General features: G+C 47.7%; 1 protein-coding gene across 7 annotated transcripts in view; it reads right to left on the minus strand.

Annotated features, from left to right (window-relative positions):
• SDK2 (sidekick cell adhesion molecule 2) overlaps positions 1 to 7747 on the minus strand; it is a 1531827-nt gene extending 1524080 nt beyond the window's left edge. For 4 of the 7 annotated variants that reach the window (XM_069655117.1, XM_069655115.1, XM_069655111.1 and 1 more), the window contains exon 1: positions 5021 to 7746. In XM_069655117.1, coding sequence (XP_069511218.1) covers positions 5021 to 5099 — 79 coding nt within the window. In that variant the 5' untranslated portion in view covers positions 5100 to 7746. Of the gene's footprint in view, positions 1 to 5020 lie in introns of all 7 variants that reach the window. The other 3 variants (XM_069655112.1, XM_069655110.1, XM_069655116.1) reach the window with 2 other exon arrangements.
• Positions 7748 to 24795: the final 17048 nt, after the last annotated feature.

Consider the following 24795-nt stretch of genomic DNA (forward strand, 5'->3'; position numbering starts at 1 on the left):
GTCTCACCCTGGTGTGGCACACTGTCTAGACCTCATAAGAGCACTGTCTGCAGCATGCAAAGTCTCACCCTGGTTTGACACACTGTCTAGACCCCATAGGTGCACAGGATGAAGCTTTCATAGTCTCACCACAGTGTGGCAGACTGTCTATGTTCTATCAGAGCACGGACTGCAGCGTCATAGTCTTACCTCGGTGTGGTAGACTGTCTAAGCCACATAAGAGCACAAGCTGAAGCATGCGTAGTCTCACCCCGGTGTTACACACTGTCTAGACCCCATAAGAGCACAGGGTGAATAATGCATAGTCTCACGCCGATGTGACACACTGTCTAGGTCCTATAAGAGCACCGACTGCAACAGGCATAGTCTCACCCCAGTGTGACACACTATCTATACCCCATAAGAGCACAGCCTGAAGCATGCATAGTCTACCCCGATGTGACACACTGTCTAGGTCCTATAAGAGCACGGACTGTAGCATGCAAAGTCTCACTCCGGTGTGGCACACTGTCTAGACCTCATAAGAGCACTGTCTGCAGCGTGCATAGTCTCACCCCGGTGTGGCACACTGTCTACGTCATATTAGAGCACGGACTGTAGCATACAAAGTCTCACCCTGGGGTGACACACTGTCTACACGCCATAAGAGCACAGGCTGCAGCGTGCATAGTCTCACACCGGTGTGGCACACTGTCTAGACCCCATTAGAGCACTCTCTGCAGTGTGCATAGTCTCACCCCGGTGTAGCACACTGCCTAGGTCATAAAAGAGCATGGACTGTAGCATGCAAAATCTCACCCTGGTGTGAAACACTGTCTAGACCCCATAAGAGCGCAGGATGAAGCATGCATAGTCTCACCCCGGTGTGACACACTGTCTACACCTCATAAGAGCACTGTCTGCAGTGTGCATAGTCTCACCCCGGTGTGGCACACTGTCTAGGTCCTACAATAGCACCGACTGCCGCATGCATAGTCTCACCCCAGTGTGGCACACTGTCTAGGTCCTATAAGAGCATGGACTGCAGCATGCAAAGTCTCACCCTGGTGTGGCACACTGTCTAGACCTCATAAGAGCACTGTCTGCAGTGTGCATAGTCTCACCCCGGTGTGGCACACCGTCTAGACCTCATAAGAGCACTGTCTGCAGCGTGCATAGTCTCACCCCGGTGTGGCACACTGTCTACGTCATATTAGAGCACAGACTGTAGCATGCAAAGTCTCACCCTGGTGTGACACACTGTCTAGATGCCATAAGAGCACAGGCTGCAGCGTGCATAGTCTCACCCCGGTGTGGCACACTGTCTAGACCTCATAAGAGCACTCTCTGCAGTGTGCATAGTCTCACCACGGTGTGGCACACTGTCTAGGTCCTATAATAACACCAACTGCCGCATGCATAGTCTCACCCTGTTGTGACACACTGTCCAGGTCCTATAAGAGCACAGACTGCTGCATGCATAGTCTCACCCCTGTGTGACACAATATCTAGACACCATAAGAGCACAGCCTGAAGCATGCATAGCCTCACCGAGGTGTGACACACTGTCTAGACCCCATAAGAGCGCAGGATGAAGCTTGCATAGTCTCACCTCGATGTGGTAGACTGTCTAGTTCATATAAGAGCATGGACTGCTGCATGCATAGTCTCACCCCTGTATGACACACTAGCTAGACCCCATAAGAGCACAGCCTGAAGCATGCATAGTCTCACCGAAGTGTGACACACTGTCTAGACCCCATAGGAGCACAGGATGAAGTTTGCATAGTCTCACCTCCGTGTGGCAGACTGTCTAGGCCCCATAAGAGCACAGGCTGAAGCATGCGTAGTCTCACCCCGGTGTGACACACTGTCTAGACCCCATAAGAGCACAGGCTGAATAATGCATAGCCTCACCCTGGTGTGACACACTGCCTAGGTCATATAAGAGCACAGACTGTAGCATGCAAAGTCTCACCTTGGTGTGACACACTATCTAGACCCCATAAGCGCACAGCCTGAAGCATGCATAGTCTACCCTGATGTGACACACTGTCTAGGTCCTATAGGAGCACGGACTGTAGCATGCAAAGTCTCACCCTAGTGTGGCACACTGTCTACACCTCATAAGAGCACTGTCTGCAGCGTGCATAGTCTCACCCCCGTGTGGCACACTGTCTAGGTCATATAAGAGCATGGACTGCACCATGCAAAATCTCACCCTGGTGTGAAACACTGTCTAGACCCCATAAGAGCATAGGATGAAGCATGCATAGTCTCACCCCGGTGTGGCACACTGTCTACACCTCATAAGAGCACTGTCTGCAGCGTGCATAGTCTCACCCCAGTGTGGCACACTGTCTAGGTCCTATAATAGCACCGACTGCCGCATGCATAGTCCCACCCCAGTGTGGCACACTGTCTAGGTCCTATAAGAGCATGGACTGCAGCATGCAAAGTCTCACCCTGGTTTGGCACACTGCCTAGCCCTCAAAAGAGCAAGGTCTGCAGCGTGCATAGTCTCACCCCGGTGTGGCATGCTTTCTAGGTCCTATAAGAGCACCGACTGCCGCATGCATAGTCTCACCCCTGTGTGACACACTATCTGGACACCTTAAGAGCACAGCCTGAAGCATGCATAGTATCAGCCTGGTGTGGCACACTGTATATTCCTCATAAGAGCACAGTCTGCAGCGTGCATAGTCTCATCCTAGTTTGACACATTGTCTACACTTCATAAGAGCACAGTCTGCAGTGTGCATAGTCTCATCCCAGTGTGACACACTGTCTAGGTCCTATTAGAGCACAGTCTGCAGAGTGCATAGTCTCACCCCGGTTTGATACACTGCCTACACTTCATAAGAGCACAGGCTGCAGCGTGCATAGTGTCACCCTGGTGTGACACACTGTCTAGACTCTAGACCCCATAAGAGCACAGGCTGCCGCGTGCATAGTTCCACCCCCGTGTGACACACTGTCTAGACCTCATAAGAGCACAGCCTGAAGCATGCATAGTCTCACCGAAGTGTGACACACTGTCTAGACCCCATAGGAGCACAGGATGAAGTTTGCATAGTCTCACCTCCGTGTGGCAGACTGTCTAGGCCCCATAAGAGCACAGGCTGAAGCATGCGTAGTCTCACCCCGGTGTGACACACTGTCTAGACCCCATAAGAGCACAGGCTGAATAATGCATAGCCTCACCCTGGTGTGACACACTGCCTAGGTCATATAAGAGCACAGACTGTAGCATGCAAAGTCTCACCTTGGTGTGACACACTATCTAGACCCCATAAGCGCACAGCCTGAAGCATGCATAGTCTACCCTGATGTGACACACTGTCTAGGTCCTATAGGAGCACGGACTGTAGCATGCAAAGTCTCACCCTAGTGTGGCACACTGTCTACACCTCATAAGAGCACTGTCTGCAGCGTGCATAGTCTCACCCCCGTGTGGCACACTGTCTAGGTCATATAAGAGCATGGACTGCACCATGCAAAATCTCACCCTGGTGTGAAACACTGTCTAGACCCCATAAGAGCATAGGATGAAGCATGCATAGTCTCACCCCGGTGTGGCACACTGTCTACACCTCATAAGAGCACTGTCTGCAGCGTGCATAGTCTCACCCCGGTGTGGCACACTGTCTAGGTCCTATAATAGCACCGACTGCCGCATGCATAGTCCCACCCCAGTGTGGCACACTGTCTAGGTCCTATAAGAGCATGGACTGCAGCATGCAAAGTCTCACCCTGGTTTGGCACACTGCCTAGCCCTCAAAAGAGCAAGGTCTGCAGCGTGCATAGTCTCACCCCGGTGTGGCATGCTTTCTAGGTCCTATAAGAGCACCGACTGCCGCATGCATAGTCTCACCCCTGTGTGACACACTATCTGGACACCTTAAGAGCACAGCCTGAAGCATGCATAGTATCAGCCTGGTGTGGCACACTGTATATTCCTCATAAGAGCACAGTCTGCAGCGTGCATAGTCTCATCCTAGTTTGACACATTGTCTACACTTCATAAGAGCACAGTCTGCAGTGTGCATAGTCTCATCCCAGTGTGACACACTGTCTAGGTCCTATTAGAGCACAGTCTGCAGAGTGCATAGTCTCACCCCGGTTTGATACACTGCCTACACTTCATAAGAGCACAGGCTGCAGCGTGCATAGTGTCACCCTGGTGTGACACATTGTCTAGACTCTAGACCCCATAAGAGCACAGGCTGCCGCGTGCATAGTTCCACCCCCGTGTGACACACTGTCTAGACCTCATAAGAGCACAGGCTGCAGCGTGCATAGTCTCACCCCGGTAGGCACGCTATCTGGGTCCCATAAGACCACATGCAAAGCATGCATAGCACACTGTCGATGTTCCATAAGAGCACGGACTTTGCGATACCTACAGCATCACGGCAGTATATACCCAGGCATTCCTTCACCTGGGAACGCTGTCCCAGGCGAGTAGGTGGGGAAACCACACCAACAGATCCCAGTGACAAGTTAAAGGGGGTTCACCCTGAGTTCATTCAAATTATGGAGCCCACGGCCCTCAAAAAACATGCCACCTCAACGTTTGCGAATCGATCCTCAATCGATCGTCCTCAATACAGGGTGTTTTCCATAACGCTGTCACCCAGGCCAAGATGAACATGATGCGATATTTAGATCGCCACACATCGTTAAAGGGGAGAGAGTACACAACAGGAACCCGTAGACGGTGCTTGCTTTACTGTGCTCTGTTTTGGTATTGCTAAATGGCGAGGCAGATCACATGGGTACGTACTTCTGCATGTGTATCACTGCACGTGCAGGGTGTAGATACAACGCATGCCGGTGGTTACTCGCCACCTTCCCCTCCTGAGACAGAGCAAACAGCACCACCGTGAAAGCACAGACACACATGTCCCAAGTCAAATAAACCTGTCCTATTCGATTAGCAAGCTGCGCACGCGCAACCGACATAAAAGAGGCGCACCTTTAATTCCAAGACAACGTAAACGAATGGGATCAACGCAGAGAAGCAGCATCATTTTCCTACCTTGAGCTCTGGCGGGGAACACGACCTCCTGGCACACCAACATCCACACGGACAGCTTCCACCACCAAATACGGGGCATGGTTCCAAGGGGGTGGGGGGGATTGTAATCCGACTTGGGCTCCAAGGGAAGATGTGAAGACGCGACTCGTCCTGTCTGGGCGGCTTCTGGTGCAGGCGGGCGAGAGGCTCAACGCCTTCTACGGGAAGAGATCGTCGCTGTGGAGCAGAGGGCGAGATGTCCTGGAGACGAACCAGGTTGGGAGATGCTGCTGAAAGATCCCAGCTGGAGGGATGGGGGCTCGCCTCATGAGCACCTAGATGCCATGAACTGTCCCGAATGGGACTGGAGCGTGCAGGGGCGGTTCCCGGAGAGGGGGTGCCGGCCACACTAAACTCCGGGGATTATTGCTTAACGTCCCAGGAAGGGTTATGTTCTGTAAGGGTCCGAGGCGGAGGGGACGTGATCCAGTTGCACTGGGATGCTTTTGATGTGAGAGACGGAATTGGATTTTCCTGGCGAGGGGGAGAAGGCCTACCCCGAGGGCCTTCGCGTTACTCCTTTGGTGTTATATTAATCCGCCTCCCCCTCCTTCTCGGTGCGTGCAGAGGGCAGGACCCGAGCACCACAGAACCGCTTCGGTCTCTTGTGTGGGAGGAATCCTATGAGGCTGTGCCAGAGGACCAACAGGGGGAGGGGGGGGGCACAGCTGCCACTCTGCCGTGCGGCCGACCCTTTAGCTCTTCCGTAGCCTCCTACACACTCCCTGTCCCCTACTATGTGCTGCCCTATCCTTCGAGATCCCCGCCAGCTTCAGTTCAGTTCCTGCTCGTCACGCCCCCACCCCTCCACAGCCCTCTACACGGCTCCCGTTGCTTTCAGTCCCTTTATATCCCCTGTGCACCTTCTGCTCGCTGCACTCCCTCTCCACCACCTGTGCACCTTCTGCTCGCTGCACTCCCTCTCCACCACCTGTGCAGCTTCTGCTCGCTGCACTCCCTCTCCAACGCCGGTGCAGCTCCTGGTCACTGCACTACTTACTGGGCCACATATGCAGCTCCTACTCACTGCACTTCTCTCCACCACCTGTGCACCTTCTGCTCACTGCACTCCCTCTGCACCACCCGTGCAGCTCCTGCTCACTGCACTCCCCAGGCACCACCCGTGCAGCTCCTGCTCACTGCACTCCCTCTGCATCACCTGTGCAGCTCCTGCTCACTGCACTCCGTCTCCGCCACCTGTGCAGCTCCTGCTCACTGCACTCCCTCTGCACCACCTGTGCAGCTCCTGCTCACTGCACTTCCTCTGCACCATCTGTGCACCTCCTGCTCACTGCACTCCCTGTCCGCCACCTGTGCAGCTCCTGTTCACTGCACTCCGTCTCTGCCACCTGTGCAGCTCCTGCTCACTGCACTCCCTCTCCGCCACCTGTGCAGCTCCTGCTCACTGCACTCCCTCTACATCACCTGTGCAGCTCCTGCTCACTGCACTCCGTCTCCGCCACCTGTGCAGCTCCTGCTCACTGCACTCCCTCTGCACCACCTGTGCAGCTCCTGCTCACTGCACTTCCTCTGCACCACCTGTGCAGCTCCTGCTCACTGCACTCCCTGTCCGCCACCTGTGCAGCTCCTGTTCACTGCACTCCGTCTCCGCCACCTGTGCAGCTCCTGCTCACTGCACTCCCTGTCCGCCACTTGTGCAGCTCCTGCTCACTGCACTCGCTCTGCACCACCCTTGCAGCTCCTGCTCACTGCACTCCCTCTGCACCACCTGTGCAGCTCCTGCTCACTGCACTCCCTGTCCGCCACCTGTGCAGCTCCTGCTCACTGCACTCGCTCTGCACCACCCTTGCAGCTCCTGCTCACTGCACTCCCTCTGCACCACCTGTGTAGCTCCTGCTCACTGCACTCCGCCTGCGCCCCCCGCGCAGCTCTGCTCCTTGCAATCTCTGCTCAGTCTCCTGTCCATTTCATGGTCTTGCGCTCAATTCTCCGTCTCCTGTACACTTGTTGCTTCTTGCACTTCCCGCTTGGCCTTTCGTCCACTGCGCAGTTCCTGCTGACAGTACTCCACGCTCTGGCTCCAGGGGTCACTGCTACTCGCACTCCTTATTCAGAATTGCACGTAGCTCTTGTCCCGCGCAGTTTATCCGCATGTGTGACCCTTGCTGCTTGAGCAGTTGCACTCCTTACGCTCCTGCCGTGCAGTTGCGGATCCTGGCACTCCCCGCTCAGTTACGATGTAGTTCCTGCTACTCACACCCCATATTCAGAGTGTCATTTGGTTCCAGCTCTGTGTAGTTCCGCCTCCGCTTGAGTCCTCCCGGCTCCTTGCGCCGCCTCCCGTGCAATGCCTTCTGCTCGCACTCCCTGCTCAGCCTGCTGTGTAGTTCCTGCTCAGTCTGCTTTGCAGTTCCTTCTGCGTGCACTCCCTGCACAGCCTCCGCTGTAGTTCGCGATGGGTACAAAGTTTCCTGCTCCTCCTCCTGCAAACCACCAGACCAAAAATGCCTTGCGCAGGAGCCACCGGCGTAGCAACGAGATGGGGGTGGGGGTGTTTCCCCGGGGCTCCCCGGTGCCTTTACCTCGTGGAGCTGGGCTTCCTGCTCCCCAGCACGGGCAGTACTCCCAGCCTCTCGCGCTCTGCCTCCGCTGCTGGCTATTCTGCCAGGCTGTGAGCCGGGAAGGTCTGCGTGTGTGGATACCGCTGGGCAGGGAGGGGGAAGGGAGTGATGGGAGAGCAGGAGGAGGATAGAAGATGGTACCGTAGAGAGCAGAGAGGCACAGCGCCACCAGGCGGACACAGGATGGGAAGGAGCCCGGCTAGCGGGAAAGAAGCCTTGCCCGCAGCTAAAAGACGTGACATCGTGGGCGATGCATCCGAAGCAGCCCACTCCCCACAGTTACTGTACGTGTAATCGCCCACTGCGAGGGTTCTGCCCAACGCAGACCTCCCCGAGGGTGTATCCGGGCATGGAGGTCTTGTGACTCCGAAAAGCTCGCCAAGCGCAACACCAACATCCTGCGCATTTCGGATTTGGAGTTTCCTGGCTGATGTTTTATTTGTATTTACTTTTACAGTGCATTCATATTAAGTGTTTTATTAACCCTGTACTTGTTTTTAACACTTGCTGCATAAAGCCAACCCATTCAAGATAAAGGAGTCCCTGTCTTTTAAGCACGGTACTAGTAGTAATTGGTTATTTGTATCTCGTTTAAAAGTAAGCGCGGTCCCGGGACCTGACCCGTGTTGCTCCGCGCCTCCTGCTTCCAAGGAGAGCGTGTTGCCCCTGAGCTATCTTCCCGCGACGCGTTTCTGTCTTCTGTTCGGTGAAATTTACCGTTGGTGGGAAACCGAAGGCACATGTGGGACCAAACTGCCCTTCTGGAACATTGCAGTACTGCCTCTCAACTGGGGGCGGGGGGTACGAGGAGGAGGGGGGAAGGGGGAACCGCCCAGGCGCCCACAATGAACTGCAGCTGGGAGCTCTACCTGACAGTCCGGAGAAGTTGGAGATAGTACCCCCATTGCATCCCAACCTCTCATATGAATTCTGCACCCTGTCTAGGCTCATTCCAGCATCTTTACGGAACACGCATTGATCACGCCAACAGGTCGAGCTTTATGTTATGCTACCGTCATACTCGAAGGGACGACATTCCATGCACACGTACTGCCATCATATGACAGGTACTGCTCCAATTGCCAAGGTGCAGCCAGATGCACCCATCTACAGTCAGCCTATGCCCCGTGTGGCAGACGCAGCTATACCAAGGGTCTGCTCATGGGTGAAATACAGCTTTGCATGCTAGGTGCAAGCTCATATGCTCAGTTACTCTCAGGCCACGATAGGTTTGCCAATATTTCCTTGTGTACCCCAAACACATGCCAGCCTGGCTGTGTATTCACAAGGTGCACTGTCACTAGACAAATGTATTTAGCAAAATGCTCTCTGCTTATTCAGCACAGAAGGTCAACCATGTCTTGAATACGCTCTCCCTCGTTGTTGAAATGAAGTGACATGAATATATGTCCTACATTACGCTTTGACTAACGGGGTGCAGAGGAACCTTGGGTCTGCATGTCCCAGAATTCACTAACCATCCCTCACTACTGGTATTGGAGCAAGACAAGGGACGGCATCAAGGTCTTTTAACCTTTTCTGCTGAACGCTGCCTCGAGCCTCAAAGGGGGAGGGGGCAGCAACTGGCCCCATGTTACCAGTCAGCAGTCCTATAACACGTAATATATTACATTCTATATTACTGTGAGGAATTCGATCATCCGCACGGTGAGTCTGCACCCAGCTGGGATTTTTTGAAATTTTATATGAAATTGAATGATAGCAGCTCAACCTCAGAAAATGTGGGGGGCTAATTCACATACATTCTCCTATGCTCACAACCCAGCATACCCATAGACCTGTGTACTCTGGGTGGACACAGCCTACAGGCCCATGTTTTATTTAGTTGGGATATGGCAGCAAGGAGGACACCATATCATCTCAGAAAGGGGAGGGCCAAAACCTTCATGACCAGCCTAATTAACTAACAATGGCTCTGCAAATCTGCCCGTCCTTTTGTTTAGCCCTGTAGATGGTGACAGCAATTAACATACTAATAGAGTGTACTTCAAACAGGCCTACATGGGGCCTGGCAGCAGAGGCTAAGAAAGGATACACACAACCCCAACAACCTTTCAGATGCACTGTGTCAATCTGAAGCCAGCTCCCACCCTCAGTATCGCTTTGACAATGAAATGTCATTCCTGGGACTGCGTATATTACAGTGGTCATCCCCACAGGGAGACCCCATTCAGAAGGTACAAGTATGTGGATTGATGTGCCAGAAAGTCTGGTCTTGCCGCAGTGTCAAGGGAGACCTGCCGCTTTAATCAGAAACTACATAGAGCTTCATTAACCAGAGGGACCATGTGATCCACAACAGACAGGAAGATGGGTGGGACTTTGTATTACATGTTTTCACCCTTTTACCTTTTTTGTTGCAAAGCACTCTGGTTATGAACTCATGCATACAAGAGATTGTTGGTGGTGACCCAGGATTGGTTGATTAAGGTAAGCTTAGCCTACACCAATCCCTGTGGTCCATTTGGCTTTAAAAGAAGGTCAAGCCTCCATTTTCGTTAGATCATGTGAAGACTTTGCACGGAGTAAAAAGAAGAACTCAGCAATGGACCCTGGCTGAAGGTACAGTCTGCCTTGCATCCCGGGACTTCCAAGATGGAAGCAAGATTCCTCTCCTAAACATATCGCAGTGAACAGATGGAGATAGTGAATCCCGAGGACCCTGTAGCAGCTCCAGAACTGGCACCAAACTTGTTCTCTAACACCGCCTGATGAAACGAGTGACTGCGGCTGCCTTCGCCTCCACCTTCATACCCCCTCAGCCCCCACTTCTGACTCTACCTCTCATGCTGCCTTAGCAACTTCCATCTTTCCATCACCAGCACTCTTGACATTCTTGCCCCACTCATGAGGATTCGTCTGAAACCTGCCTCAAAGCGTAACACCTGGTACGACACAGCTTGCAGCCCTGAAACAAATGTGCAGGACAGCAGAACAGAAGTGGCAAACGTCAGGTTCATCCTCTGACAAACTGGCCTGCCGCATGATCCAAAAGCAATACAGACTTGCCATGCGGCAAAGAAAAGAGCCCACATTCAGGCATGAGTCTCCAGTGCATCAATAACATGACTGGGCTTTTCAAAATCTGCAGGGAACTAACCAACCCCTCCGCAGTCTCCTCCTCCCCTTCTCCTTCCCAGGCCCTCTGTAATACACTGGCCTCACACTTTGCCACCCAAACTCAGGACATTCTGACCACCCTTTCTACACTCCCTCACAATCCATCCCACTCTCCACACCAAACTCCCCCCTCCTTCCTCATTTTCCACTTTTACTTCTGTCACACCTGAAGAAGTTACCAGAGCAGTCCGCTCCATGAAGGTTTCTTCTAAACAGGTCCTCCCTTGATCATTTTGGGGTGAAATATAGCCCATGAATGCCAGAAATAAAGAGGCCAGAATTATTTGTGATGTCCCATTGAAGTATAAGGCCAGCACAGAAATGGTGATGTCAGACATGAGGCCTATTGAACCAAAAATAGGCCTAAATCTCAAAAGAAAGAAATGGGCTTGAATCTCAAAAGTGCGAAGAAGATATGCACAGTGCATTTCAGCAAGGAAAGGGAAAGAAATGTGGCTGAAAATACTGTTTTACTAAATCCATGGAAAGCTACACTATTTATTTAAAGAGACAGATAGATGCGTGTACAATATCTTTATGCAACATGAAACTGTGATCCCGAAATCCTAATTGAAACCAAGCTTTTTGTAATGATAAGAAATAAAAGAACTTCCCTTTTCCTCATCCAAATGACAGTATGCAGAGAGAAGTGCCTAGTTGACTTTCAGAGTTTGAACGTGGTTTTCTCATATAACTGCCCTATACATATGGGTAATCCAGAAGTAATACTCATGTCTTTTGCAACTGTGAGATTAAAGAAGTACATTGTACATGGATATAAAGCCCAGGTGCCTCACAAAATGTCATGTGAAATGTATTGTGTGTGAGTTTAAAAGCAATTTCTTGCAGAATGTTTACATGCAGCAGGACATTTCTCTTGAACATGAAACTTAACCTCCAAGACCTTTCCTCTGCTGGTCCCAGAGAGGGAGGTCTGGTTGTCAACCATCAATCAGGTCCATTGCTTAAAAAAATATAAAGAAATACATTGCCTGGATTTAAAGCATGGCTGAAATAGATAACGCCATGCCTGTTCTTTCAGCAGAAGTGACCTTGAGGTCACAACTCCCATAAAATGTACATTAGAGTAGGCAAAGATATACATGGGCCAGCCTCTGGCTGATCACATGCTTGAGGGGAACTTAAGAGAACAAAGGAAAGGTATTTGTTTAATGAATGGAAAAATACATTTTATTGCAAAAAAAGAACAGTGTATATGCCACAATGGTCATTCCAGCCTTTTATTAAAGGTGACAGTAACCTCCTTTGAACAATGCCAACATGATTTTGTGTGATAAACATAACAAAATTTCATTTGTTAATGAAAATTTGATTTGGGCCTTCCTTTGATTCCGAGAGATTTGAAAGTTACCTTTGTGAGGGTGAAGGACAAAATTAACATGGAACTATGAAGTGGCATATTTTTCACTGATATGGTTCCTGAGTGAATGAAGAAAAAATGTATCTCTGCATAGGAAGGGTGTGCCGACTTCAGATTAGCGTAATATGATTTGCGTTAAAATGTAGTTCTTAAAAATATATCCATACATTTAAAGATTTGAAAAAATAGGGAACAGAGTTGGAACATGCCAAGCCCACATGTCAGTTTGGGATGACAACGCTTTCTACTCCCACAGCTTTCCTAACTCACACCCCTCATCTCCTTGTCCTATTAGCACACAGGTGGGAGGTGGGTAGAGAAAACCAACAGGAATCATGACAAGTTTGTGATGTCATTTGCCCTATAAGTAAACCAGGTTGCATAAGAACGGGGCATTTTCACTTATTCCGGGAGGTAACCTGCTGCTGAACTCTTGCGAGAAACACCCAAGCAGAGAGGCCCCAAATCTTGCAATGGTGACAGGCACCAGGAGACATAGAAGCTAACTGGGACCCCTTGGAGGAGCCAGAGGGGACTATCCTTGACTGACACCCTTGCTCTCCCAGAGGTGCACTGCTGTTCCCTGATGCCAAATAAAAAGCCTCTCCTGTAAATAAAACTATCCCCAAAGCCATAGATTGTGTAGGCCCTTCAATTTTCAAGAATTGTTCTAGTATTTCCCCGTAGCAAAATATCCTGTTTCTCTGTGTAGATCCTTAGCATATAATTAAAGTAAATCAATTAATTCACCTATACAAATCACGGGATGTGTTTTGCTAGCATTCAAAACTAACAATCTCTTCCCAGTGTGCTTTGAGCCGGTATAGACATAAATATTTGCCAAAATAATTAATCCCAAAACCTTGTTTCCAAGTGAGGCTGCAGGGTGCAAAAACGAAATTCCCCATTGATCCCCTTCAGTTTGAATCAGAAGTGTGAAGCCTTGTATTTCCTTTTCATGTGTGGGGGGAAAACAAAATTGCCCCCTTTGTCTCCATTGTGCTCTGACCCTAACCACTAAGCTCTGCCTGTTCTTTTTAGGTGTGGCAAAACACATTTTCCCATTACTTTTCTTTCCATCATATTGCATCTGTGGTAATAAGTAAAAAAAAATGTTTCCCCTTGAATCTCTTTTCCAAAGAGTGCATTTTTATCAGAACCCCAAATCGATTTTCCCATTGTGTACCCACTCTCTGCCACTGGCCTTCGATTCAGAGGGGCCAAGTCTAATTGATGTTTGAAGGGTGGAGGTTGCTGGGAGAAAAGTCTTATAACCAAATCAGCAATCAATGCGCGTCTTGGATTCTTCTTTTTCTATATTGGTGGGTGATTTGAAAAGAAAGCTGCAGGAAATTGTGACTGCATATCTCAGTATTATCTCTGTGTTGGTGCCATTACAGAAGTAATTTCTTTTCTTGTGTTGCCACAGCATTGGTGGCTGATGTTAATCTCTTTGTCAAATTTGATTTAAATAAATTAATACATCTATATTCTTACTACACACCAGCCTGGTTGTTAGCCAGTTGTGGCACCAGGTATTTGTTGGGATTGGGTACGAGATTGGTTGGAGGCCTTGCCAAACTGAACCTTAACAAAAAAAGAGTGCTTTGTTGTGCGCCAGCATGAATTCGGGGAAAGGAATTCACTGAGTTGAGTGTGACCACGTAATAATCTTTGACGTCATCCAGGACCATCAAGGATCACATTGGCTCCCTGCCCCTTGCTCTCACTGATTTCTGCAATCACTCTTTAATCACTGGATATTTCCCCTCCTCCCTTAAACACTCCCTTGTGCACTCACTCCTGAAAAAAACATCCTCTGACCATAAATGCCCTGCCAGCTTTCACCCTATCTCCACCCCCCCTTCCTGGGGAAGCAACTTGAGAAGTTGGCCTTGCCCCAACTTAACTCTCACAATGAACTTGTTGGAGGCCGCCATGACCACCAATCTGGGTTCCAAGCATCCAGAGGCATGGAAACTGCTCTTGTGAACACCCATGAAGGACTGCTCACATCTCTGGACTCCAACTCCCCAGTTGTCATTATACTTCTCGATCTCTCCTCTGCATTTGACACAGTTAACCATTCCATCCTCATACAAAGGCTCCACGATACACTTGGTATCTCGGAACGGTAACTGGATTGGCTGTCCTCTTTCCTCACTAACCGCTCTTCCCAAGTAATCTTGGGCCCCGTCTTCTCTCCTTCTTCCATCTACACCTGTGGTGTCCCCAAGGGCTCTATGCTCTCCTCCTGGCTCTTTAATATCTACCTTGCTCTCCTTGCATGCCTCATCTCCTCTTTCTCTCCCAACGTCCAGTGTTGCACAGATGACACACAGCTCTGCCTATCTGCTATCCAGTCCTGCAGTGCCTCCAATGATCTCTGCCTCAATGCCTGTAAAACTGAGATCCTTCCCATTGGGACCCCTGGTAACTCCTTATTCCCTTTGTAGGGGAGCAGTTACATGCCTCTGCAGGATATCCCACCCCCCTACCTTCTATATTTTGCAAGTGTGAGATTGTGCAGTGTTTAACACCAGCAGTTGTGCGAATACCACAGCGTATATTCAAAAGAAGATACACATTGAGAAGCTAGTGACGTCACACAAGACATGTGTGTCATCCCGGGATATTGGCTGAAGAGAATGCATGGACCTTACAGAAACTAATGATAAAGTAAAGAGTCAAGTGAACTTTTAAATACGAAAAAAGAAGATTAGACGGGCATGAAGTGCTGCAGAGAATCAACCGTTCAATAAGTGTACAGACGCTGAAATGCAAGGTAGATTAAGTTATCTTAGAAGCTGGCTATATGTAGTGAATAGAATGCAGGCAGAACCGCCATTGTACAGGAGCTGGACATCAGTGTCATGAATTTAGTAAGCCAGACCCATGAAGAGAAAGGTTGAGAATTGTGTCACAGCAAGAATAAGCTGATATTGTGAAGCTGCATTCCGAGGTTGTCTGGCCTGGTATTAAAACTGAAGCAGTCAAGGATGGTTATCTATTTTTTAAAGGAGTGAATGTGCAAAGGATGAATCACTAAGGGTGCCAAGTTCTATTTATTTAAGACATTTAAAAACCTGCAAAATGGACCAAATTGTGGTCCCCTGTCACGTGAGCCAAGGATGAAAATAGAGTAGAACTTGGAGTCCTAGAACGATAGTGAGTGCTCACACTCCCATGTATTCACAGAGACAAGGATACTTTGCAAGTCCATGTTCAAAGACAATCTTCATATCAGGAGGCTTGGGTGATGAGAGATGTTGGGCTAATTGGGCGGGGAGGCAGTGTCATGCCCCCAATCCTCGCACCTGTGTCTGGGCTTACGTGCTGCTAAGTGAACGAATGTTCCAGACATAGCACAAGCATGCCAACAAATTGTAGAGGTACGTATAATGAAGGACATTATAGTTTGAAGACCAATTGAAAACCGTGTACTTAATTGTTTTAAAGATGACATGTTTTAGAGGTAGGCATTTATTGTCCACCTGACAGTGGGCAGCTAATCACAATCCTAAGTTATATGTAATGTATACTTCGATGTTCCCCTTAAGCATACCACAATCCCTAGCAGATTTTCTATTATTTGCCATGTAGTATGATGTTATCTCTGATGCATTTTTAGTATAAAGTCTATGTTTTGTGAAAAGATCACTGAGAGAAAATTGAATGAACGTCCGTTGATGTTTGTTGTAACTCTCTGTCTTAGATAACTGTTAATAAAACAGTATCTTTGCCAGCTTCCTGAGTTGGCTTGGTGATTTGGAGTCATTCTGTGAATCCATCCATTGCATGCAGGTTCCTAAATGGCCCTAAACTCACCTTTACTCTGGCCTTCCTCCTTGGGCTCTCCCCCTGCACCTTCAACTGAAGTCAGAAACCTTGGAGTCATTTTCGACAACTCTCCTTCCTTCCTCCCTCACACTCAGGAGATTGCCAAGAAGTCCAACTATCAGCTCTTCTTTCTCAAAGGAATTCTACATTTTATCACTTTCCCTCAGAGGCTCAATTTGACTCAAGCTCTTGTTCTCTCTAGACTTAACTCCTGAACCTTCCCTCTTCCACTCCGCACCCCCTCCAGCTTATCCATAATAGGGCAGCAAGACTTATCCTTGGCCTTAAGCCCAGGGTCCTCTTCTCTCCTGCACCTAAAAGTCTTCACTGGCTTTCGGTAGCTGCACCGATTAAATTCAAATCACTTTGCATCATCCACAACACTGTCGGGGCCCGGTGACTATGCTATCTTCAACTCTACCTCACCAAATACTCTCCCTCTAGACCACTTCAATCCTCTGGCACCAACTCTTTGTGTGTAAAGCATTTTACCAAACAGAGGGCAGGGGATTGCTCACTTTCCTCTGCAGGCTCCCTAATTTTTGAATAGCCTCCCCTCCCTCCTGCGCCTGGAGCAGGATCTCGTCAAATTCCAGAAGCTCCTTAAGTCTTTTCCTCCTCTTTCCCTCCTTCTCTCCTCTGCTAATCTCACAGTTGCTGAACCGGTGTCCTTGGCCCTTATGTATCTTCAGGGCCTTGACCTCCCATATAAATTGTTCCTAGCTCCTGTCTTTCCATAGCACTTTGCAGCTGCATTCCCTCCACTTTGAGACTCGTACTTACACCTCCCGCGGCCTAGGCCGCGTAGCACTCAACATTCTAGCACTTCGCCCATGGCTCACACACAGGCTCAGTCTCCCCACCACTTAACCCCTCTTCCCTCTTCTTTCTGCACTTGCACGTTCTGCATACTCACAAGGCATAGTAGGTTTGTCCCTATTCTTCTTCCCCCTCTGCTCATAAATATTGTGTTGTAATTATTGTAATGTACTTCCCACTCTCCCTCACTCACTGCCCTGTGGGCACTTTGAAAAAGTATATTCTTATTGTATAAGTGCCTTACGAGCAAACAAATGAATAAATAAATACCCAGCCAACATACAGCGTGTCCTGCTAGGCTCTGCAGCAAGGTTCCTAAGTGGGAAGTGCCAGAGAGTCTCTGAACTAAACCAAGTACAAGTCATCTGCCTGCAGCACTCACCTCGTCTTTGGGACATCCACCTTAAAGGACGACACAAGCCCAGTGAAGAAGCTAGGAGCATCTATCAAGGTCTGCCTTAAAGAACATTTTGAGCCAGTTGTGCCCATCGAGCTGCAACCGACTGCACCGCTGACTGTTGTTACGCCACACTGGGTAAAGCCATCCGAGACGCCTCGACCAGTGCCTCAGAATCACCAACCAGCACTGAGACAACGATTCCCAACCCTCCATGTAGGCCAGTCTGCAGCCGTCTGTCCAGCTTTGCTTGCTGATCTGCCTGCCGCCTGATGCCTGCCGCTGTCTCCTGTCTTGAACACTGTGGCAGAAGCTGCAAAGAACCCTGAAACCAACTCGACACTGTCGAGCACCAAGAACTTCTACATCACAGGGTACATTGTGGTTCTGTTCCCGCTGGTTCTTCTCCCAATGCCCCAAGTGATATTTTATGACCCATTGCTCCCTTTATGTTGAAACCAAGTATCGTTGAACTATTGCGATTAATTACTTTACTGACTACCCTCCTGTAAGTATCCAGAGTGCATGCCTTTTCCTTCTTTGAAACTGTCTGTCCTCTGCATTCCTTTAGAAGGTGGGTTGTATTTCGTAGTGTGCTAGAACATTCTGTTGCGATAATAATAAAGTAGATATTTGTATACAGCCGTGACTGGACAGTCTCTTTGATCATTGGGTAATAACTGTATTTTCACTCTGCTGCAACTAACCAAAGATCCACAACCTTTTGGTGATAGGCCTGCCTTTCCATCCACTTTACCAAAATTGGACAAGGATGTTTATAATTTGCTTGTGTTGCCAATCTGTTCAGATCCCTTCTGGTGTATTAGAGGTGTGGGGCTGATTGATGGGTTAGAAACCGATGTCCATTCCTGGACCACTGGTGCCCCGGAAGTTGATTTGTCACAATTACTTCCCTTCTGGGACTTTGAATGCGCAATTTGCAGTGCTCCCCTTACAAGCTTTATTTGCTGGAGCCCTTCTGGCTGTGACTTCATTTGGGGTATTCAGAAGTGTGATCACCTTGTTGCCTTTTACCACTGGTTATTCCACATCCGCCACTTGCTAATAAAGAAGAATGCATAGCTTTTCAGTGGGCCTTTAGTGTATCAGCTCCCTGCTGGAAGGCCATCTTATGGTAATCAGAGGCCATTAACCCCCAGCTGTATTTCTTTGTCTCCATTATAATGTAGGCACCCTACAGTTGCCTCAGACTGTTTTCTGTTCAAAGCAAGAGGGACTAAAAATTATGTTGAAATGGGGCCCCACACATCTCCAGCCAGGGCAAGACTACCTGTTGCAGAATGGCGAAATTGACTCTACCCAAGTACAGCTGCCCATACAAAACAATAAACTGCAGAAATTCACACCAGACTACTTATCCCAGAACACACTGCTGCCAACTTAATAAAAATATCTCCGCCAGACTGTGTGCCATAAACGAGCAAGTTAAACTCAATAGAATGCCTTAATAAGAGTACATGTTGCAAGCGTTATCCTTCTTCTCTCAGTTCAGATAGCTCCAGCACACACGCGACTACAAAGCATGCACTGTTCATTGCTCAACTCAGTATAAAGCACTGCCATGAGTACATTTCCTTGGAAGCAATAATCCACTTCACTCACACAGAGATGCCAAGGCATTCGTGCAAAAGAAGAACATAAAAACAGAGTGGTTACGGGGGTGCAGTACTGGGCTCTGGCAACATTTAGTACAATCAGGACTATATATCTGGGTATGAGAGCTCTGGATACAGTGCCAGACAGGATAATAGACCGGGCTATCCAACCAGACAGAAGTGTCAACATGTAATTGAGGGGGAAGAGGCCCTGGAACAATCGTGGGGCCAGTAGGTTCTTAATGCACATGTCCGTACCTGGGGTGGGAATAAGGGGCTCCTTATACACTCAGGGCACGATGGATGCCATGATCCTATGGGTGTATCTGGGTGGAAGATGGTCCTGTTTGAGAGTTTTAAGGAGGGTTTGCAGCTCTTTCCTAAACTGCAGATGGCCGCTTTGGAGCCCTAGGGAGAGCAACGGCAATATCTATGCCATAGGTCCTGAGACACCAAATCCGATGGCACCTCAGCATTTCTGGTTATATCTGTGCAGAGAGGAGACCTGTTTTGGCTGATCCCAAGTTTCTGGGTGGGGTGTACCATCGTAGTTCCTTAGCGAGGTTTATATCCATTTATGATGGATAGCTCAGTGAACTGAGCTGAAGAGTTTGACATTGAATCCATCTCATAGCAGGAGGCCATGCAGGGTTTTCAGTCATAGTGTGATGTGATAATTTCTTTTCTTTTCATAAAAATCATCTGTCCGGCCCTGTGGTGGACATGGTATGGCTACATACCTGAGAATTTGTGAATCTCCACGTATAGACCATTCTGGAAGGATTGTCTTATTAAGAATGGATTTTGTATTCCGGCTTTATCACGTGAAAACCATTCCAAGATGGCCGAAAGATTTGCCATGTAGCCATGAACCTGATCAAGTCTCTGGGCATGATGGCATTACTGAAGGGGTTTCTTATAATACAGAGAGTGGGGCACTCGACTGGTTTTCCAGTCTCATGCCTCGCTGCTCGGGTTACAGATAATCTGAAGTAATTGCGAGCCAGAGCGTCTCCTGAAGTTGTATACATGGAGTCCTTGTTTCTTGGGGAAACCTATTATTGAAATGTACAAGGGTTCTTTTAGGTTGATACAGTAGTGAGCAGAGCTGTTGCTGTTACAGATTCTGTAAGAAGAATAGCTGATGGGGTAAGCGTATTGCAGGCTTCTTTAAATTCATTCGCTTTAAAGTCAAAAGTGCCCATAGTGTGGTGAAACTCACTCTGAGTCTCCTTTTCTAGGTAGCAATGTTGGCTTGGAATTATCATCTTGAGAGTGATGTGATGAACAATGTATAGCATTGTGGGATTTCTTTGAGTTGATTGGTTGTAGATTAATATTTTGATGTTATGACATCTTCTGCAGGAAGGCAGTAAATTACTCCTGAAGAAGGATGTGAGCATACCTCCGAAATGCGTTGGGAGGACACAAGGAAGATAGTGGATATTTTCACCTTTGTGTCAAACCTGTACTGTCATGGGACACATACGTTTTACAAGAAGTTATCTGTTAAGTTACTATGTGCTTGAGAAGTGTAGTAGGGAGGGTACCATTGTATACCATTGTGGATGATCATAATACATTGGTTGTCCTTGTTGATCACAATAAGAATTCATTTCTGTTTTATTAAAACATTACATTGATTCTAAAGTTTTGCTTTGAACCTTGAAAAGATGATGGAAGCATGTTGACTACAAATTACGTATAAGGTGACAGCCTTTTGCAAGAGTGCATCTGTGTTTCCAATTACATACATGTATTTTTATTTTTTAGTCCATGCATAGACCATTACCATAGTGCAGTGTGGGCAAAACGCTAGCCTGACGTATCATCACATTGTGGCAGAACTCTAGCAGATGGACGATGTTGTAGGGTCTATAGAGATGGTCATCTGTGCTTCTGACTCATGCTTAATCCCGGGTGCTTTACTTTTGCACTTGGTGCAGGAGGCCACCAATGAAAATCCGTGGATGTTTCTATTCACCACATGAAGGTGTGGGCCATCCATCTATGGGTTTAGTGTGAGTAGTCTTTCATGTTTCAATTATCATGTTTCTAATTTTCTATGTGTATAAGGAATCGTGAATTATTCCCGTAGAGCTAGAAAAGGATCTATACAAATTTACCAAGGGCTCCAAAGGATTTCATGCATGGGTGGACTGGGAACCAAAAGAGGCCCTGGAAATAATTTCCAAAGTGCCCCCCATATTACTCTTTTTCAGCAAGCTCAAAATGTGTTAATACAATATACTACACAAATGAGACCAGGGAGCAGAGGCCTACTGGGAAATCTACAGTGAAAGGTATAAGCCCTGACAGCCCCCAGGATAAATGGTGCAGTTTGGAGGTGCATTAATGCATTGCTGCTTGAAACACCATTCTTCAAAGCAGGAGGGCCACCATGTTAGGGTACTTCGAGAAATGTCCATGCCTTGCTTTAGGTCCTGGATTTGGATGTGATGGTCGACTGTGTCACGTGCAGCCAAGATGCCTAACAAGAGGAAAGCCGCAGGGGAGTTTTGGTTTTGGATTTTCCAGAGCGCATCCGTGTTCTGCTCTCTGGTTGAGTCTAAAATCTGACTGTGGGTCGTGATGGGGGCATGGTATTAAAAGCTTTTTAGCGGTTGGACTGTGACTGCCTTCTCGAGGATGTTTACATCGAAATGTGGGTTGCAATGGGGAAGAGATTCACATGCATTTTGGATCAGTGGTTTTTTTTTATTTTTAGGATGGGGATAACTGGGGATTGTTTGATTGCAGTGGTCACCACTATAGCGAGGAGAGATGTTTGTGGTGTGGGCAGTAGAGCAGATCCAGTGACATCTTGATGAATGTGCCTGAGCAATGGCAGGTGGATGCTTTGAGGCCACCTTTAAGAGAGCATATTTGGTATTTCGTCAAAACCACAATGAAGCAGCCCCCTAAAGGTTTAAGTCAGACTCTGGGGGGCTCGGTGATGTACACAAGCAATGCAAAGTGCTACACAAAGGTGATATATCAAGAAGTACCTCAAGTCTCTCCTCAACGTCCAGGGCTTCGTGCCAATTGGAATCATTATGGTGAACAAGCCAGCTGTATTCCTGTCTGTTTACAAGGAAACTAAGAGGTTGAAAGAGGGTGAGTAGCTTGCCACCTCCCCCTTTTTCATATGTACAACAGAATAGTACATAGAACACTGAAGTCGAATGCCCAGAGTGAATGCTGCTCAATCCTACATGCAGGTCAGAGGAGGAGAGTAATGGAATGAGTAAAGGAAGTTAAGTACCTCCTGGCCAGGCCCACCTGTGTGATTCATGAAGTCGCCATGTCAATTCAGACATGGCTTATATTTAATTATTAATCCACCACCACTAGACTGATGACAGACACAAAACTATTACATTTTTAATCAGAGGATTTTACAGTTAACAAACTAGCTCTTCCTGTTAGAATTCTCGTATGGGTTTTAGGAATGAACATGTGCTCTTTGAACAGTTTCTGTTGCCATTGCAGTGCAGCTTCTGGGGGATGTTAGTAGACAGCCAAAGTACCTCAAGGACTGCAGACAGGAAGGTTCCTGTTCCAGGAGATGATTCCTGGCCTCAATGTATCCTGATGATGACTGAGGCTCCTTTGGGGAACACATGAGGCTTTTTCCAGACTCCACACCCCTAAAGACAAATCAAAAGTGAATATAAGATTTCCCCAAATAGACATCTGATCTATATACCTATTTTCCGGCCGAGTCCCAGAAAAGGGGTGGTTTGGGAAGGTGTGATCAAAATGCACTGATTTAAATGGGAAATACAAAGTGCAATGTCTCTGCATGTAAAGTTAAGTGAGATGTCAATTCAATCCAACTTAAAATACCTTTTAGAATTATGCACACAATGGTATAGATAGCACTTCTGATTTTGGCGGACCACTCGTTAAACATCATAATATCATTAAATTGTACCCAAAGTGTTCTCACAGAAATGATCAGCATTGGGCTTTGATATGATGATGCCTATAGGAGAGCCTATTGAGAATAGGTTTGATAATGAGTATTATGTGAAGGATGTAGTCATTTAATAAAGAATGGGAGCTGAGAGCACCTTTAAGGGAGGGATTCCTTTGCCCATGAAAATAGTATGAATATTAATCCCATGAAACCCCTCATTTTAAAATGTCAATGTGATGTTCATATGTGATTTGAAAGGGGAGGAGTATTTATATTTGTTCAATACAATCTGAAAAACATTTTCTCAGGTTGGGTGGAGGCAGTCTAAATTGACAACATTATTCACCTAACCCCAAACCTGTAGAAATCTAAGTAATTGAATGCCCATTTTAACCTGCACACACAGCTCATAGCACCTGATCCAAATTGGAAATGCGAAAAATGCAACAGTTCTGATTCTATAAATTGCTGGTGTTATTGGTGAACGCAAAACTCGCTGATTTCTTTGATCATGTGACAATATGTGTAATTTAGAGACATTTTTTGAAGTCAAGGATTTTGATATACTGACTGACAAGCGGTAGAAGTGCAACTAGAATGTGCAGTGTTATTCAGAACTTAAGATCAGTGGTCAAAGTGTGCGAAAGGAAGTAGTCGAGCTATGTTCCCTGCTGGCATGCCCCCGCTCCCCACAAACCCCATCACCATGCCCACTCCCACGTGCAATCCAAACCCCCAAACACACACACACACACACACACACTGCTGTTTAAGGGAATGTTCAGTGCAGTGCACTGAAGTGCAAGTTTCAACTTCTTCCTAAGCTTTTATTTTAAAACGAAAACATCCCAGAACGATTTATTTTTAAAATAAAAGTATAGAAATGGTAAAAGGACATTAGAAAAAAGTAGAGGAGCACTGCTCCCAACCGCTCCTGCTCACTACAACCACTGCTTAAGATGTATACAAAATTGATCATGGAAATGAATGCATGTGTGAGTGAAATAGTGGGGTTCAATCAGGCAGGTCCATTTTGTTTTTTGTTTTCTGTAGACAGGCTGCCTGTTATTATATAACATCTTGGTGACTTACCCTGCATAAAGTTTGGGGACCACCTTTAATTTGAATAAATTCGAGTTTTGAGCAAACCGCCTGTTTCTTGCCCTGAATTGTGGGGTGATACTGTATATCAGGACGCATTATATGGGGTTCCCACTTAATGAGTCACCTAAATATTAGCAAATTAATCCCAATAAATATCTTACAGTCCCAAACAGAATATTTTGCCTTTTATGTGGGCCAAAAACCTTTTAAGGTGGTCCTTAAGCTGCTTGATTGGGTTTTTCACAAACTGTGGGCCTACCAGCACCGTTGTTACCAGACCGGCACACTCCGAGTCTGCGAGCGGCTGACATGCTGCCCGACAGCCCTAACCTGGCAGGCGGGATAGCACCCACTGAAAGACTTACATGGAAGCACCGGAACTGTTGCACACAGTGCTGGTGCTTCCGTGCTCCTATGGGTCTCAATGGGACTGGGGATTTACCTGCCCCGGTAAATCCGGCAAGTGAGGTGTCGGAAAATCTTGAATGTCCAGAGGCAGCCTGCCAGTTTTACCAGCACGGCTACTGCCGGACTTGTAATGAGGGTTTGTGTCTCTTTACCTGAGTCTAATTATCCTCATCAGAGACGAGTTACTACTAGAATCACCGTCCCTGCTTATTTGACGCGCTGTCATAATGACTGCAAGGAGGATTCCTACGTGCATGGTACAAAGGATCTTCTATCTTTTCTCATTCCCATTGTTTTTCTGGGTTATGGGCCTCACCTCTTTTTCAGGGGGCTGGATAGTAGGGTATGTTATCACATTGTCAGTGTTTCCCAATCTACCTAGGGGTTCAGAGGTATCCCCATAATCCTTGGCATAGATAGTGGTATTGAAAATGCCCTTTCAATGTTGCATTTTCTAGCTCTCAGTGTCAGCCAAATGGGCTAAATGGTCTCTATTGAGTCATACACTGTAGTTCTTGTTCCCTTA

Source organism: Ambystoma mexicanum, chromosome 3q, assembly GCF_040938575.1.
Source record: "Ambystoma mexicanum isolate Mex_15411 chromosome 3q, UKY_AmexF1_1, whole genome shotgun sequence".
NCBI classification, from domain to species: domain Eukaryota; kingdom Metazoa; phylum Chordata; class Amphibia; order Caudata; family Ambystomatidae; genus Ambystoma; species Ambystoma mexicanum.